This window comes from Phacochoerus africanus, chromosome 15, assembly GCF_016906955.1.
Source record: "Phacochoerus africanus isolate WHEZ1 chromosome 15, ROS_Pafr_v1, whole genome shotgun sequence".
NCBI classification, from domain to species: domain Eukaryota; kingdom Metazoa; phylum Chordata; class Mammalia; order Artiodactyla; family Suidae; genus Phacochoerus; species Phacochoerus africanus.
In genome coordinates this window covers 11,562,844-11,578,642 of record NC_062558.1, presented here as the reverse complement: position 1 = coordinate 11,578,642, position 15,799 = coordinate 11,562,844, and the positions used below count along the sequence as shown (strand labels likewise).

The following is a 15,799-nucleotide window of genomic DNA, read 5'->3' as shown; positions in this document are numbered from 1 at the left end:
TGTTGTCTGATATGAAGTCCATGTGTAAGTTTTGTCAATTATTCCACTACCATCCCGTCATAGAATTTTTTTTTCTTCTAATCCAGGATCATGTATTATATTCACTTGCCATATCTCTGTAGTCTCGCCTTTAATGTGGACACTTTTTTTTTTTTTCTTTTTACTTTTTAGGGCCGCTCTCCCAGCATATGCAAGTTCTCAGGCTACAGGTCAAATCAGAGCTGCAGCTGCTGGCCTACACCACAGCCACAGCAACACAGGATCTAAATCATGTCTGCAACTTACACCACAGCTCATGGCAATGCTGGATCCTGGAACCAATGAACGAGACCAGGGATTGAACCCACATCCTCATGGATGTTAGATTTGTTTCCTCTGCACCACGGTGGGAACTCCTAATCTAGGCACTTCTTTGTCTTCTAAGATACTGACAATTTTGGAGTAGATACCACTTTGGGTGGTATGATGCTTCCTTGTTCAGTAGGATCATTACCCGTTTTCTGGCTGGAGTACTACAGAAGTGAAGTCTCATGTGTTAGAGTCAGGAGGCACCTATTGCCCATTGGCCTGATTCTTGGTGAGGTTAACTTTGATTGATTAGGTAAGGTGTATTCACCAGATTTCCCCAGTGTAAGTGATGATTTAATAAACATTGAAATGTATTGCCATCTCATTTGGAAGGGCCTTCGAGAGCACTGGACCAGTGATTAAACTGTGATTCCTAGAGTTGCCTGGGAGGCCGGCCAGGGTGGAGGGGAGACATGAAATGTGGAGGAGGTGAGCAGCTAGGAGGAGGAGAGAACCAGGAACCCGCACCCCTTTCGTGCAGAGCATCTCTGTTTTGATTACTTTGATTTGTTTTCTTTGGTAAAAGAGGTTCCACTGCTAAAAGGAATGAAAAACAAAAACTCTACGAAACTAGTCCAGTTTCCTCGTGTTTCAGATGCAGTTACAGGAGCTGTGGGGACGTTCCCCAAGTGACACAGCTGATGTGTGGTAGGGCCAGGATAGAATCGGGGCTCTCAAATCACTTTATCTTTGCTGCTTAATTTGTATTAGGTCAGTGCTTCTTTGAGAATCTGAGGAAACCTGTGTGGTCCTTCTCTCTTGAAAAACGTACATTTTGTGTTCCATTTTAGAGAGTCTCAAAAGTCCCTGAAACCCATCTCTAGAGTACTTTTGCCTGACTTTTTAATTGGCTTTACCATGTGCCTTTGTAGATGGTTGGATTTGTCTTTCTTTCTAAGTTGTTAGTGGTTTGAAGCCCTTGTTCTTTCTCAGCCTTTTCCGTTGGGGGGTTACGGTGACTTAGTCACGGGTAAGGGGACGCAGCGCTGGGCATCCTCCCGCCTGCCTGTTGAAGCCAGTCCCTCCCTGCAGGCTGCAAGATGAACAACGTCAATGTGGTTTATACCCCGTGGTCTAACCTGAAGAAAACAGCTGACATGGATGTGGGCCAGATAGGCTTTCACAGGCAAAAGGACGTAAGTGTGCCCATCACCACAGTGCCCTGCCACTGAGCAGCTGCCTGTGCTGTGCTGTGAGGGCTCCGCATGATGTATGTTTCCTAAAGGGAACCAAGCTGGATCCCTAAGCCCCTGGAAGGCCTCTGTCCGAGGCCGGGGGGCGGGGGGTGGGCGGCTGAGGAATCATAAAATTAAGATTCAGTGGTTTTCTTCCCTCTATCTCTGTCAAAGGTGAAAATTGTGACAGTAGAGAAGAAAGTGAATGAGATTCTGAACCGGTTAGAAAAGACCAAAATGGAGCGGTTCCCAGACCTAGAAGCAGAGAAAGAATGCAGAGACCGCGAAGAGAGGAATGAGAAGAAAGCCCAGATTCAGGAAATGAAAAGGAGAGAAAAAGAAGAGATGAAGAAGAAGAGGGAGATGGATGAACTTAGGTACGCTTGAGCTAAGGCTTTGGTGTTATCCTTGGAGAGTCTTTACTGCTGATTTTAATCAGGGATTAACCCTTAATGATGCATTTCGCCTCCCATATTCATGGCCTCTGCACCCACAGATTCAGTCAACCACGGATCAGAAGTGTTTAGGGGTGAAAAAGATCCCAGAAAGTTCCAAAAAAGCAGCACTTTGAATTTGCCTTGTGCTGACAACAATTGACATAGCATTTAACTTTAGGCAGAACTCCATCTCGTTCTTGCAAATGAATACTTTGCTCCTTGTCCTCGGGGTGCAGAAATTCTGATGATCTGATAATGTAAATAGGTCTACATAAAGATCATCCTTTTTAGGTAGTTTTTAGAAGAAATATTTATAGATTGTTTGGAGGACACCAAAATGTGAAGGCTAAACAGTAGCAGTATATTAACATCTTCCGATAACCATTTTATTCCTTTACATAATAAAGTTCCCCTTACTTACACTTCACATACTAATTCATACTTATGCATCTTGTTCATTAGCTCTTTAAACAGTTTTTTAGCTCACACTTGCCCCGTTAGTCTAGGATCTAATGGGATTTTAGTTTAGAAAATCTTTGTAGCATTGTTAGATGTAGGGAGGAAGCCTCACATAGCATTTCTTTCTATACCTGCTACACTATAAGCCATACATAGAACAAGAGAAAATAGAAGAGACTCAACATAGGTTTGGAAGGTAGTCAGAGCCTTACAAGTGACCTTGCCTGGAGAGTTAAAGAAGCAGAGCAGCTCTGCTCTGTCTCCATGGGTTTTTGGAGAGGTCCTTTGGGCAGGTCCCTGTGAATCTCCCAGTGGACATTGTCGTTCACTGATGCACGCCAGAGAGGAGTGTCCCTAGCTCCCTCCGGTATGTCGCAGTCAGGTTCGTCTCCGTAGTTGGATTCCTGGTTACAGCCTGCGTACCTGCTGGGTTGTAATCTTTATTCACCTGTTTAGCTTTGGTGATATTATAACAAACATTTATGAACATCAAAATCAAGCTCACCATGTGAACACTGAAACCCGAGCATGTAAGCAGTAGTCATGGGAAAGTGGTCAATAGGGGATGAGTAACAGAACAGAAAAGACCAAGGGAAGGGCCTCTGGTTAACTGGAGATGGGAATGTTTAAAAGTTGGGAGTCTTGGAGCTCAGAAGTGGAACCCTTGGTTCAGGTGGTTGAAGTCAGAAAAGTCCAAGACCCAGGTAAGATGGCAAATCACAGGTAAGTGTGTTGTCAGTCTGAGCGCTGACATGAACTTGACTGGGGGCAGAGATTACTTCAGCCAGGAGGTTTATGTGTGAAAGGTTATAGCTGATCAGGGGCAAAGCAGGTTTTCAAGCTCAAGTCTGTAATTCTGAAGTCCGTACTTCTACTCTACCTTGCTGTCTATAAGGCAGAGAATAAACGGGTTAGCAAGACCAGAATCAAGGTCATTCATAGGCAAATGAAAGAACGAAAAATTAGGTACATTGCTAAAAGCTTTTGTTTCATCCAGAATTGCTTGTTGTAAGTGATAATGAGCCCTTACAGGTTTCCTGGCACGTTAGGGAGAAAAAAACTTGTAGGAAGAGTTTAGTGGTGACAAGTCAGGGAGGTAATGTAGAGACTGCTGGTTAAAAGGATGTGGAAGTGGCTGCTTTAATTCCTGTTGTTTCTCTCTCACACACTACCGCTGCCTTCTAAAAATAATGCTGTGAATAAGAAACTCCTTCAAAGAGGCACTTAAGCATTCTCCTTGAAGGTGGCCCAGCTTTGCATATGCAGTGAGTGATTAGTCAGTGCATTATGGGTGAATAAGTAACTGAGATTAGCTTCCCTGATACAGTGATTCTGTATTTTTATTTTTATTTGTCTTTTGTCTTTTTAGGGCCACACCCACAGCATATAGAGGTCCCCAGGCCAGGAGTTGAATGGGAGTTTCAGCTGCTAGCCTTTGCCACAGCCACAGCAACGCTGGATCCAGGCGTTGTGTCTGTGACCTACACCACAGCTCATGGCAACAGCAGATCCTTAACCCACTGAGCAAGGCTAGGGGTCGAGCCCTCATCCTCATAGATACTAGTTAGCTTCGTTAACCACTGAGCCATGAAGGAAACTCCGATACAGTGATTCTTGAACTAACATGAAAACTATTTCTCTAGTTAAAAGCGGGGTAGGTGGGGAAAGTACCCTAAAGTACAGGAATCTATGTGTGCAGAGACCACCCTGTATAGGAGGGAGCAAGGCAGATCACAAGACTGAAAGCCAACTCACATGTCTGGAGCAGTAGCAGTGAGGAAGCCCAGGATCAAGGACCGGTCTGGCAGGTCCCCGATGAGAAATATTTGTCTTTGTGCCGAGAGTTTTGTGAGGGCACCGAAGAGTGTTAAATCTGGGTAGTGTGGTAAGATTTGTGTTGGAAAGGTCACTTGGCTGACCTTTGGAAAAGGGTGCCAGTAGTTGTCCTCATGACAGAATTGGTTGCTTGGATGGTCATGCTGATATGGAGGTAGAGAGAAGCAGACCAATGAGAAATCGTTTCGTGGATAAAATTACAGGATTTGAAGACATTGGATTGAGAGGAGGGGCAGGGCAAAGAATGGCTCTAACCTTTCTGAATTGTGACATGGAACATTTAGTGATGTAGTTCTTTGAGCCAGGGAATGCTGGAAAAAACCCAAACTTACTTTTTGTTGGGGAGAAGACCATGAATTGAGTGTGGACATAGGATTCTGAAAATACCTTCGAGGTGTCCCCCCCAAAAAAATGTTAAACAGGCAGTTAGATTGATGAGATAGAGCTCAGAGGGAGCACAAAGACTAAAGAAGGGTGATTTGTATGTTTCATATGAGCGGAAATTCAGACCTTATGGTTCTGAACCTGGCTTGTAAGTGCTCACAGCTGGACGTGGGAAGATATTTTTAACCTTCACAGGTGATTTTAAAACCTGAGTTTCTGCTTGAACTATGTTTTTATCAACGTCTTTCTCTTTCTTCTCACACAGCGTATTGATTGCATCTGTTTGTCTTTTATCAATACCACTGACTTTTGCAAGCTTCAGTAATAGCTCTCTCTGGGGGTCTCCCAGCTCCTTGTCCCTGTCAGTGACAAGTCTCCTTCTCTCTGGTCATCAGTTTTCAGTTCCTACAGTTCACATTTACTTGAATGTCTCCCCATCACTTCAAATGTAAACGTGTCCTAAACTAAGTAAATCTTGTAGCATTTTCCCATTTCTCTCCTGCCATTATTTCTTTCGGATCACCCAAGCTAGAAACCTTGATGTCATTGTTGATTATTCCGATTTATCCCTTCTTACCAGCACTGCTGCTAACATCCTGGATTTACATCCGTGGGGAGTAGGGGTGGGGGGTTGCTGTGGTCCAGAGCACGATGGCCCTTGTGTGAGCATCCTGTCCTCCCTCCCACTTGTTAGCTGGAGACCATGGACAGCTTCCTTAATGCCTGTGTGTACAGTGGGCATACTATGTCTCTCACCTTATAGGTGATTATGGGGATTAGCAGTAGTTAAGGAAGCATATGACACAGGTCCTGGCAAGTAAAGGATGCTGGGTAAATGGTAAGTACGGTTGTCATTAACTATTCTCCTTGCCTTAATCGCCCTTCTCCCTCTCTTCCACCTGCTCCAGATTGCTCTTTCTAAAACCACTGGTATTATATGATCTCACTCTCCTTTGTCTTTTGATGTATTTTTTTAAGTTGGATTTATTTTTTTATTTTTTTATTTTTTTTTAAATTTTCCCACTGTACAGCAAGGGGATCAAGTTATCCTTACATGTATACATTACAATTACATTTTTCCCCACCCTTTGTTCTGTTGCAACATGAGTATCTAGACAAAGTTCTCAATGCTATTCAGCGGGATCTCCTTGTAAATCTATTCTAAGTTGTGTCTGATAAGCCCAAACTCCCGATCCCTCCCACTCCCTCCTCCTCCCATCAGGCAACCACAAGTCTTTTCTCCAAGTCCATGAGTTTCTTTTCTGAGGAGATGTTCATTTGTGCTGAATATTAGATTCCAGTTATAAGTGATATCATATGGAATTTGTCTTTATCTTTCTGGCTCATTTCACTCAGTATGAGATTCTCTAGTTCCTTGGAGTTCCCGTCGTGGCGCAGTGGTTAACGAATCCGACTAGGAACCATGAGGTTGCGGGTTCGATCCCTGCCCTTGCTCAGTGGGTTAACGATCCGGCGTTGCCGTGAGCTGTGGTGTAGGTTGCAGACGCGGCTCGGATCCCGCGTTGCTGTGGCTCTGGCGTAGGCCAATGGCTACAGCTCCGATTCGACCCCTAGCCTGGGAACCTCCATATGCCACGGGAGCGGCCCAAAGAAATAGCAAAAAGACCAAAAAAAAAAAAAAAAAAAAGATTCTCTAGTTCCATCCATGTTGCTGCAAATGGCATTATGTCATTCTTTTTTATGGCTGAGTAGTATTCCATTGTGTATATATACCACATTTTTGATGTATTTTTAATAGAGCTTTTTTATGTAGCCACTCCCGGGTAGGCCTTACTTCCTTTCCAGGTAAGCTCTTTGGGGGATAGGCTTTGTCTTATCATTTTCTAGTTTCTTCCTATCCCATCCACCACCCAGGCTTAACACAGGGTCTTATACATAGTAGACATTTAATAAATAGTTGTCGAATCTCATCATCTCTGTGCCATCGTGCATGGTGGCTTCTGGCTGATCACACTGCTTTAACTTACATGATTAGGACAACATGGTAGAGCCCCACATGTCAGGCCTGATTTCCCACCACTTTGCTTTCAGACTTGAGTTGGTTTGAAATGTCATTGTAAGTACCACCTCTTGGCCTTGGCTCATGCTGTTCTCCAGCCCTGCCCTCCTGTCAGGCTGGGTTTGGGCTCCACATCCTGTGAGGAGAGTGCCCCAGTAGCTCCTTGCACGTTGGTGCCCTTCCTCATTCTGATTCCTGTAGCAGGTGTAGTCTGGGCAGCTTACTTCAGCTCTGTGTCATGTCTGCTCTTGGCTGTAGGTGAAGTTCATCTGAATAATGCCAGCGACCTCACAGTTACTGTGAAGGTGACACGAAATGAGTATGAGCAAGCATGTTTATAAACTATAAAATACAGTGCATATCTTATTTATTATCATAGCTATTTATCCTTTATATGTTTCAATCCCCTTGAGCACAGCAGGGATTATGTTTTCTTCAAAAGACCTTTCGCGTTGCTAGATTCCTGGTAAATGTTCACGAAGTACTTCCTAGCCGGCTAACCGTAGTTTACATGTGTTTTTCCTTCTAGGAGCTATTCATCGCTAATGAAAGTTGAGAATATGTCTTCAAATCAGGTACATTCAAATTATTTGCTCTCATCTCGTGCCTTGAAGTAATTCATAAGCTTTTTTAATGCCGAATTTCTGGCCAAGGTCGGTTCACATGTCGCAAGTGGCCTGACCTGGTTTGGCGATGATCAGGTGGATTCTACTAGATGTTGCCCTCCTCACTTCCCTGTGGACTTGCCTCGCATGTTTGTTTTTAAGTAGGTTGCCTCGTGGAAAGAGGTTGTTGCACCCTGTCTGTTGTGAGTGCAGGTCTGTTTGCCTCGTTTCTGGCTGTCAGACCTGCAAGAGTGCTTTTATTTATTAATGTTCTATGTGAATGTGACCATAGATTCTATACTGTAATTGAGGACAAAATTACCATCTTCAGTTAAGTAAAATGGAAGATCTTATGTAGTTGAAGCAGCAACGTTGGTTGTTTTCATGATCCTCAGGACCTAAAATAAGGAGAAATGGTGATCCGTATCATGGTATGGAAAAGATCTTCTTAGCATCACCACCTTGTATTTTATTGAAACTATGGCAGGGATAATAAGTCCATGAGCACTCTCTCCCAAAATTTATTTCGAAGTGTCTGGAGAGAGCACACTTTAGTTATTATTAAACAGTCCCTGCAGAAAATTGAAACTAGGTAGATATAGTAGATGTATTTGCTATATTGAGTGTTTATAATATAGTTTATTATTCTTTAGGTCTTTGTTGTCCAGTGGACTGGCCACTAATTGTATATGGCTGTCTAAATTACATTTAATTTGATTTAACCTCAGTGTTCAGTTTCTCAGTCACGCTGGCCACATGTGTCTGGTGGCTGTGATATTGGGTAATGCAGAAATAGAACATTGCCATCACAGCAAAAAGTGCTGTTAAACAACACTGCTTTAAGTGCTTGGAGATAACAGAATTTAAGGTCCCTTAAAGATCACCTAGTCGTTCTCCATATTCATTGCATGAATTTGAATTGTTAATGGGATTTTACACCTTGTTCACATCTATATGTCCTTCTAAAAATGGGTAAGAACAGTATCCTTATTCCTGTCTCTTTGAAGAACTAAAGTTATGAGGTTCCTTTATGAGTCAGAGATGTATCTTTATAATTTATTCCTGAAACATTCCAGAGTAGCATTATGTAATTAAATAGAGCCTTGAATTTGAAGTTTAGAGATTTAAGCTATCATTTACTAATTGGATAAGCCTAATAAAATATTTTAATCTCTCCAGTGGCGTATTCACCAGCCGTTAAAGGGAGACATCTACCTAATGAGGCTGTTAAAAATTTAAACACGTTCATGTGTGTGAAAGTTCTAAGGAGGAACTTAGACACTCTATGAATGTAAACAGTCGTTATTATTTCTTATCTGTATGGTCCATAGTTGTTGTCCACAAAGTGTTAGTATCAAAAGGCAAGATATATCTAATCCTTCTGGAAACTGTCCTTAGAAGACAGTGTAAGAGTTCAGCAGAAGTCTTTAACATAACCCAAAGCAGAGGTCTGTGTTGTGGTTGTTGCTCTTGAAGTTTTCTGTCATTTAGAGGCAACTTTCCAGTGGAAATCTGGCACCTATATCATATTATGACCTTAGGAATTTTCATTAGGGATTTTTAAAGTTTGAATGTGGTTTTGGAATTAAGAAATAAACACACCCAATATATGAATATACATTTGTATACAAGCCCCACCCCATTAGTGACAGACGTTAAAAGTTCCAGGACTAGGAAATCAGATTTGTAGACCAAAGGATTATTAAGAGCTTTTGCCCTCCCTCCCCATTGCAGCTCCCTCTCTTCCTGACCCCTAGGTTGGAATCAGGTTCAAGTTTCCGAGGAAGTTTTGCACTGGGTGTTTCTGTCCTCTCTGGTGCGGTGGCAGGACTCATACAACTTTTCCCCATACTTCAAAAAGATGGGCTTTCAGGGAGTTCCTGCTGTTGCACAGCAGAAAAGAACCCAACTAGCATCCATGAGGATGCAGGTTTGATTCCTGGCCTCGCCCAGTGGGTCAGGGATACAGTGTTGCCATGAGGTGCAGTATAGGTCACAGCCGTGGCTTGGATCCTGTGTTGCTGTGGCTGTGGTGTAGGCTGGCAGCTATAGCTCCGATTCTGCCCCTAGCTTGGGAACCTCCATATACTGGAGGTGTGGCCCTAAAAAGCAAAAACAAAACAAAACAAAACAAAAAAAAACAGGCATTCATTCTCCTTGTAACCATCTTCTGTAAGGGGAACACAGACCTTTTTTGACCAATTTGGCAGCATGATCAGTTGATTTTCAGTCAAAGGCTGGGTGTTTACATAAGATACTTGATTCTTAATTTAGCCTATACAAGTTCATCAGGAAAAATATTAGTCTTCCACTCTGGGATTGGTTTTAATTTTGAAGTTTTGCTCTCCTATATAGAATAATTCTCTTCAATCTATAATTTCTTCCTAGCCTTTCTAAATTTGGTATCAGGAACCATCAACAATTGCTTTTGACGTTTTATTTGCTTATCACTTTATAAGTGGATGACAAGATACCTATTTTGCCACACTGAAAAACATAATGACTCTTAAAGGGAATCTAAAATATAAAACTTATCCAAATCAAGTCTTAGATTGCAGCTATGTATTAAAAAATTACCTTCATCCCAAAACACAGATCCCCAGCAACATGAGAACTGTGCAAATTAAACTCACAGCCTTTTTAAGATGTAATTCACTTTGATTGTCACCAAGCCACATTATCTTAGTGAGTTGGTGATACAGACATCCTCAGTGTTTGGAATCTAAATTTGACCTTCAAAGATACAGCATGACTCTTTGATCATCTCTAATGCTTTTATTTTAGTTTAGAATTCCAGGGCAGTGTTCTGATGCTTGGATAAAATACAAACATCAGTTTGCTTTTTGCACAATTATTTAAAGCATTTTTACTGTGGCCTCAGTTGTTGTGCTAATTGAAGAGAAGCTCCTGAATGAAGCTGGAGATAAAACCAGACTTCACAAGAACCATTGTTTTCTGCCCGTACCTCCTATTTCCCTACCTATCATTAATATCAGCTATTGAGGAGAAAAGCATAGAATATACCTGTAAGTCTAAATCCTCTCCCTTTCTCTGACAAGTCAGGTGTAAAGCAGTGGGAAAGGGAGGAAGGCCACATCGGTAACACATTTGGGTTATGACATTTTCAAGCAAATAGACCAGAACTCACACTACGAGTGAATGTTGGCATCCAGTGCAATCTTCTTTGGGCGTGTAATTGCCCAAAGGAATTTGGGGGTCTACTTTTGTGCTTGGTCTTCAGGACTTGTTTTTAAGCCATGAAAATAAAATCAGTCCCTTTACACTGTGGACCACCATAATGTAAGTTATTTTTTATTAAAAACTTGGCAAGCCAGCTAACTTGGTAACTAGGTGAGCTTCTGGATGACTTTTTCTATTAAAGAAAAAAAACAAAACAAACAGGTGCTCCATGGTGACCTAGCAGTTAAGGATCTGGTGTTCTTATTGCTGTGGCTTAGGTTTGATCTCTGGTCTGGAAACTTTTGCATGCTGCCGGCACAGCCCAAAAAACAAAAAAAGAGAAAGAAACAAAGAAAAAGCCATCTTATGCAGTAGCAAGTATGTGACACCTCTGAGGCGCAAAATAATGGAATTTAGAGCCAAAGTATTTTTGTGTATATGAAGCTTTGTTGGTGTTAAAACACTGGGGCGGTATTTGTTTGCTTTCCTACTATGGTATATTTCATAAAGGAGCAGTCGCATTTCCTTGGAGTCATGCTCATTGTATCCTGTAACAGGTCATTGGGTTCTCCTAACTGGGAGCCATTGCTCACTTATTGCTGGGCAGACCAGGCCATGTAATGACATCTTTGAGACTACAGCTGCTGATCCAGCTATTCTAAACAACAATTTTAGAGAAGAAATGAATGGATTTAATTATTTTACTTTTTTTTCTTTTTTTTTTTTTTTTTGCTTTTTAGGGCCACACCTCCAGCATGTGGAAGTTCCCAGGCTAGGGGTCTAATCGGAGCTACAGCTGCCAGCCTACACCACAGCCACGGCAACACCAGATCTGAGCTGTGTCTGCAACCTACACCACAGCTCACGGCAACACCAGATCCTTAACCCACTGAGCGAGGCCAGGGATGGAACCTGCAACCTCACAGTTCCTAGTCGGATTCATTTCCTCGGCACCAAGACTCCCAATTATTATACTTTTTAATTATACTTTTTATATTTATATTGTTAATTATACTTTTTTTTTGTCTTTTGTTGTTGTTGTTGTTGCTATTTCTTGGGCCGCTCCTGAAGCATATGGAGGTTCCCAGGCTAGGGGTTGAATCGGAGCTGTAGCCACCGGCCTACGCCAGAGCCACAGCAACGTGGGATCCGAGCCGCATCTGCAACCTACACCACAGCTCACGGCCACGCCGGATGGTTAACCCACTGAGCAAGGGCAGGGACCGAACCCGCAACCTCATGGTTCCTAGTCGGATTCGTTAACCACTGCGCCACGACGGGAACTCCTAATTATACTTTTTAACTCTGATTTCTGCAGTTAGGCATAAGGAGACTTGTTGCTTAAAACTAAGTTTTTTAAATTGAGTTATTTATTTTGAAGGCTTTTTATGTACTGTTTCACGTTTTTGTTTCCTGCAGGACGGCAATGATTCGGATGAATTCATGTGAATGAGGAAAAGGACCTTTTAAAGATGTGAATTTAGGGACAGTTTTGATTTCATCTATATTCCCAGTCATAAAAAAAAAACAAAAAACCAACCACCAACCAAAATTCTTCCTTCATAATATTCTGCAAATATTACCAACTTTGGAGTTAAAAAAAAAAAATTGTTCCCATACTGCTGTCAGAAAAGGATCAGATAAATATATATGTATATACAATATAGTTGGACTTGAAGACAGCATATAACTTTAGGAAAGTGAAAATATTTTTGCCGGAACATGTCTTGGTACCTCTTGAGAGCTGGCTGCCCTTGTTCTTGGAATAGACTTTAGAACAACTATGAAAAGTATTTCTGTTACTGTGGTCTGTCTCTGAAAACAGATGTCTTGAAAAGCTTCTCAAATTCTCAAAATAGCTACTTCTGTTAAGAAGAATGTATTGGTGAGCAGTGTAAGCAAACAGTCCCCTCACCCCTGATTTCCGGATTAGAGAAAAATGCATATGGCAGAGTTCCCTGGTGGCACAGTGGTTAAGGATCTGGCATTGTCATTGCTGTGGCCTGGGTCACTGCTGTGGCATGGGTTTGATCCCTGGCCCGACAATTTCTGCATGCATGGCATGGCCAAAAAAAAAAAAAAGCACATGGGTTTTGAAGGTGACAGTGATATTTTCAGAAGATTGCTGGCTTCGGTAATCATGTCCCATGGTGCCATCTGCACTCTTCCTTTTTCCATTGAGGGCCTCCACCCAGGTACCATCAGACGCAAAGAAACAGAGGTAATCAAGGTTGGGCTTTAGGGCAGTTTTTACGCGAGCACCAAGTAACCCCAGCAACCAGCTTCCAGGCTCTGAGTCACTTCTCATCCTTCCGTGAATCATTTTGATGACGTAGGTTACCTGATTTTTGTCCTGGAAATCAGCATAAAGCACAAGTCTATGTTGCAATTATGATTTTAGAAAGAATTAAGCATTTCGCACACCAGCCAAGTAGTTAGTTTACCTTGAAGTAATATTTATTTTGAGTTGTAACCCCAGAGTTCAGATTTCTCAACTTAGTAACTTAAGATGTTACAGTCCTACTCATCTGAACCACCTGCTCTCCTGGGCGATTCTGAATAGAAGATGCATTTTTATTACAGTCTGTAAAGCAACCCCTGTGGAAAGAGACAGAACAAATCATGAAAGGGAAAGGCACAAAGTCTGCACGTCAGGAAGCACACAGACTGACCTCGTAACCACACCCAGAGCTCTTCACACAGCATTCTTATTCTTAACCGTATTCTAACCCAGCACAAAGTAGCTGCTCCTGCAGATAGTCGGCCTGCAATAACACTTTGGAATGATGGTAAAACCACAAGACTTCAGTGTTTCTATTTATCATCCCAAGTTGGTGTATGGGGTTGAACTGGAAAACTTCCTGACATATAACTTGGCCAAATTTTGAGGGGAGGGGGTATGGGAGGCGGCTCCAGAAATTAGTGAGTGTGTATGTGTGTGTGTGTGTGATTGACATTCAGCCTGGAGTTCTGCTATTTGAAAATGTAATAATAAAGAGTCATTTTTTATTTGGGAGGACCTTGATATATGAATTCTTAGAATTTGTTATTCTCATCCCCAAGCTTGTTTTGGGGGTGATCAGCCTGTGAAAACCTCTTCTATCCTAGGCTCAATCTGGGAGGTTCTACAGGGGTAGTCTTCCTCCCCCATTGATAAATGTCTGCCTCGTGCCCGCTGGGTCCAAGCGTCTGACACACCCTTGCTGGAGTGTAAATTAGTAGCTGTGCTACGGCCTCCCCCGACTACTGTAGGCATTTCCTAAACGCTCCGCGCCAACATATGAAATGGGGAGACTTTGCCTCTGGTACCACCTGTGTCCCCTCTGAGGCTTCTTTTTTTTTTTTTGGTCTTTTTGCCATTTCTTGGGCCGCTCCCGCGGCATATGGAGGTTCCCAGGCTAGGGGTCCAGTCGGAGCTGTAGCCGCCGGCCTACGCCAGAGCCACAGCAACCTACACCACAGCTCACGGCCACACCGGATCCTTAACCCACTGAGCAAAGCCAGGGATCAAACCCGCAACCTCATGGTTCCTAGTCGGATTCGTTAACCACTGAGCCACGATGGGAACTCCCCCTCTGAGGCTTCTGACAAGCTCCTCTGTATGCACATTATAGCATATACAGGGAGAGGTTTTGAAGACACACCAGTTATACTGTAGTGTGAGAGCTCCTGGGGTCCTCATTGGAAACATCTCCAGTGTTTGGTTTCAAACGTCCAGACCCCTGTTGTGAATCCCTAGCTCTGGAGCCTTTCCAGCTGCTCTGTGCTGCTCTCCCTCTCCCTCGGCCTGGGTAATGGGTGGGTTTTCCCCCCAGCTCCCAGGTTCCCAGAGGGAAGCTGTGTCCTTTTCGGGACATTGGTTCAGTGCCAACAGGTCAAAATAAACTGTTGCCACTGAAGTCATCTCATTTCTTGCTATTGGCATGTTTCCTCTACTTTCTATAGGAAAATTCCAAAGTGTTGGCATTTTCATGAGCTGCGTCTTTGATCAAATCGTCATCCATCCCGAGGATTTCTCTTTCCAACTCTGCCTCCAGTCTCCCCACTCTGATCTGCCTGCAGGTGAAGTTAACCTTATTGTGTAATTTGCTGCACAAACTGCTTGGTTTTACTCCCATAGCTTTAGAATTCACTTCTTAAAATCCACTTTTGTTGACCTAGGGTCATGATCTTTGGGCCAGGGAAGTTTGTCACAGTTCTTCCTGGAATAGGCTTTAGGAACTTTACCAAAATATAGAAGGTTTTGACCTTAGCAAAGTAGGCAATGAACTGTAGTTGAGCCTTTTCAATATCTTTTTTGTTGTTGTACTGTATTTTAACATTTTCTTTTTTTTTTTTTAGGGTCACACCCATGGCATATGGAGGTTCCTAGGCTAGGGGTCTAATCAGAGCTACAGCTACCACCCTACTATGCCACAACCACAGCAGCACAGGATCCAAGGCACATCTGCGACCTATACCACAGCTCACAGCAACGCCGGATCCTTAACCCACTGAGCGGGGCCAGGGATTGAACCTGCAACCTCATGGTTCCTGGTCAGATTTGTTTCTGCTGTGCTTCAATGGGAACTCCTGTATTTTAACATTTTCTGAAGCCTGGATTTGGGTGACCCTTTTAACTGTTCAATGCCAATGGTTTCCCGACTTAGGAAGGAGAGGAGAGTTCAGCTTCAGCCTTCCTGCCACGTTTGCATCTGTCAGAGACCAGAAGCTCTTGTTTTCTGGGCTGGAACAGGTTATGGGAACAATTGAGCAGGGTGGAATAATGGAAGCCTTTCCAATCATTTTCTGAATGGTGGTGTTGAAACCTGCTTTCCTCTGTTTGATCTGAAGTACAGCGTTGTGAATAATAAATCCCATACTCAGAATGATCATAATGCAGTGAGTGGGCCACCTTTTGATTTTAAAGTAAACTGAAAACAGTCCAGTTGTACTCAAAGTGTAAAATTAGAAACGTAAGTTTCAAGCTAAATGTTGACCTTGACCCATCTAACTCCAGCTCGGGAATGAGGATAGGCACGCCTGGTGCCTGAGCAGGCTTGAGTTCAAGTTGGGCTTAGTAAGAATGCAGTGTATCATTTCATAAATGATACGGATGATGCCACCACGCTGCCACATAGTCATCATGTTCTGGATGAATGATATATAAAATAAAAGTTGATAGTTTGAGAAGAACCAAGCGTGCATGTGGAATTCCACTTTACTTCTCCGGATGACTCAGTCTCACTAGTGGGATGTGTGTACTCATTTCAGGCAAATAGGAAGAAGCAGGTTCTTGGCTACCTGAGATGATGCCCTTCAAACAGTTTTGTTCCTTAGCAGGAAGAAAAGAACAAATTAGAGTAACAGGAAGAA

The 15,799-nt window shown here is 42.8% G+C and overlaps 1 protein-coding gene across 3 annotated transcripts in view; it reads left to right on the top strand.

Annotated features, from left to right (window-relative positions):
- The window catches only part of CCDC25 (coiled-coil domain containing 25), a 37,838-nt gene extending 24,369 nt beyond the window's left edge, over positions 1-13,469 (top strand). For all 3 annotated transcript variants that reach the window (XM_047760757.1, XM_047760760.1, XM_047760759.1), the window contains 4 exons: positions 1,381-1,484; positions 1,698-1,900; positions 7,189-7,234; positions 11,864-13,469. In XM_047760757.1, coding sequence (XP_047616713.1) covers positions 1,381-1,484; positions 1,698-1,900; positions 7,189-7,234; positions 11,864-11,893 — 383 coding nt within the window. In that variant the 3' untranslated portion in view covers positions 11,894-13,469. The remainder of the gene's footprint in view (positions 1-1,380; positions 1,485-1,697; positions 1,901-7,188; positions 7,235-11,863) is intronic.
- Positions 13,470-15,799: the final 2,330 nt, after the last annotated feature.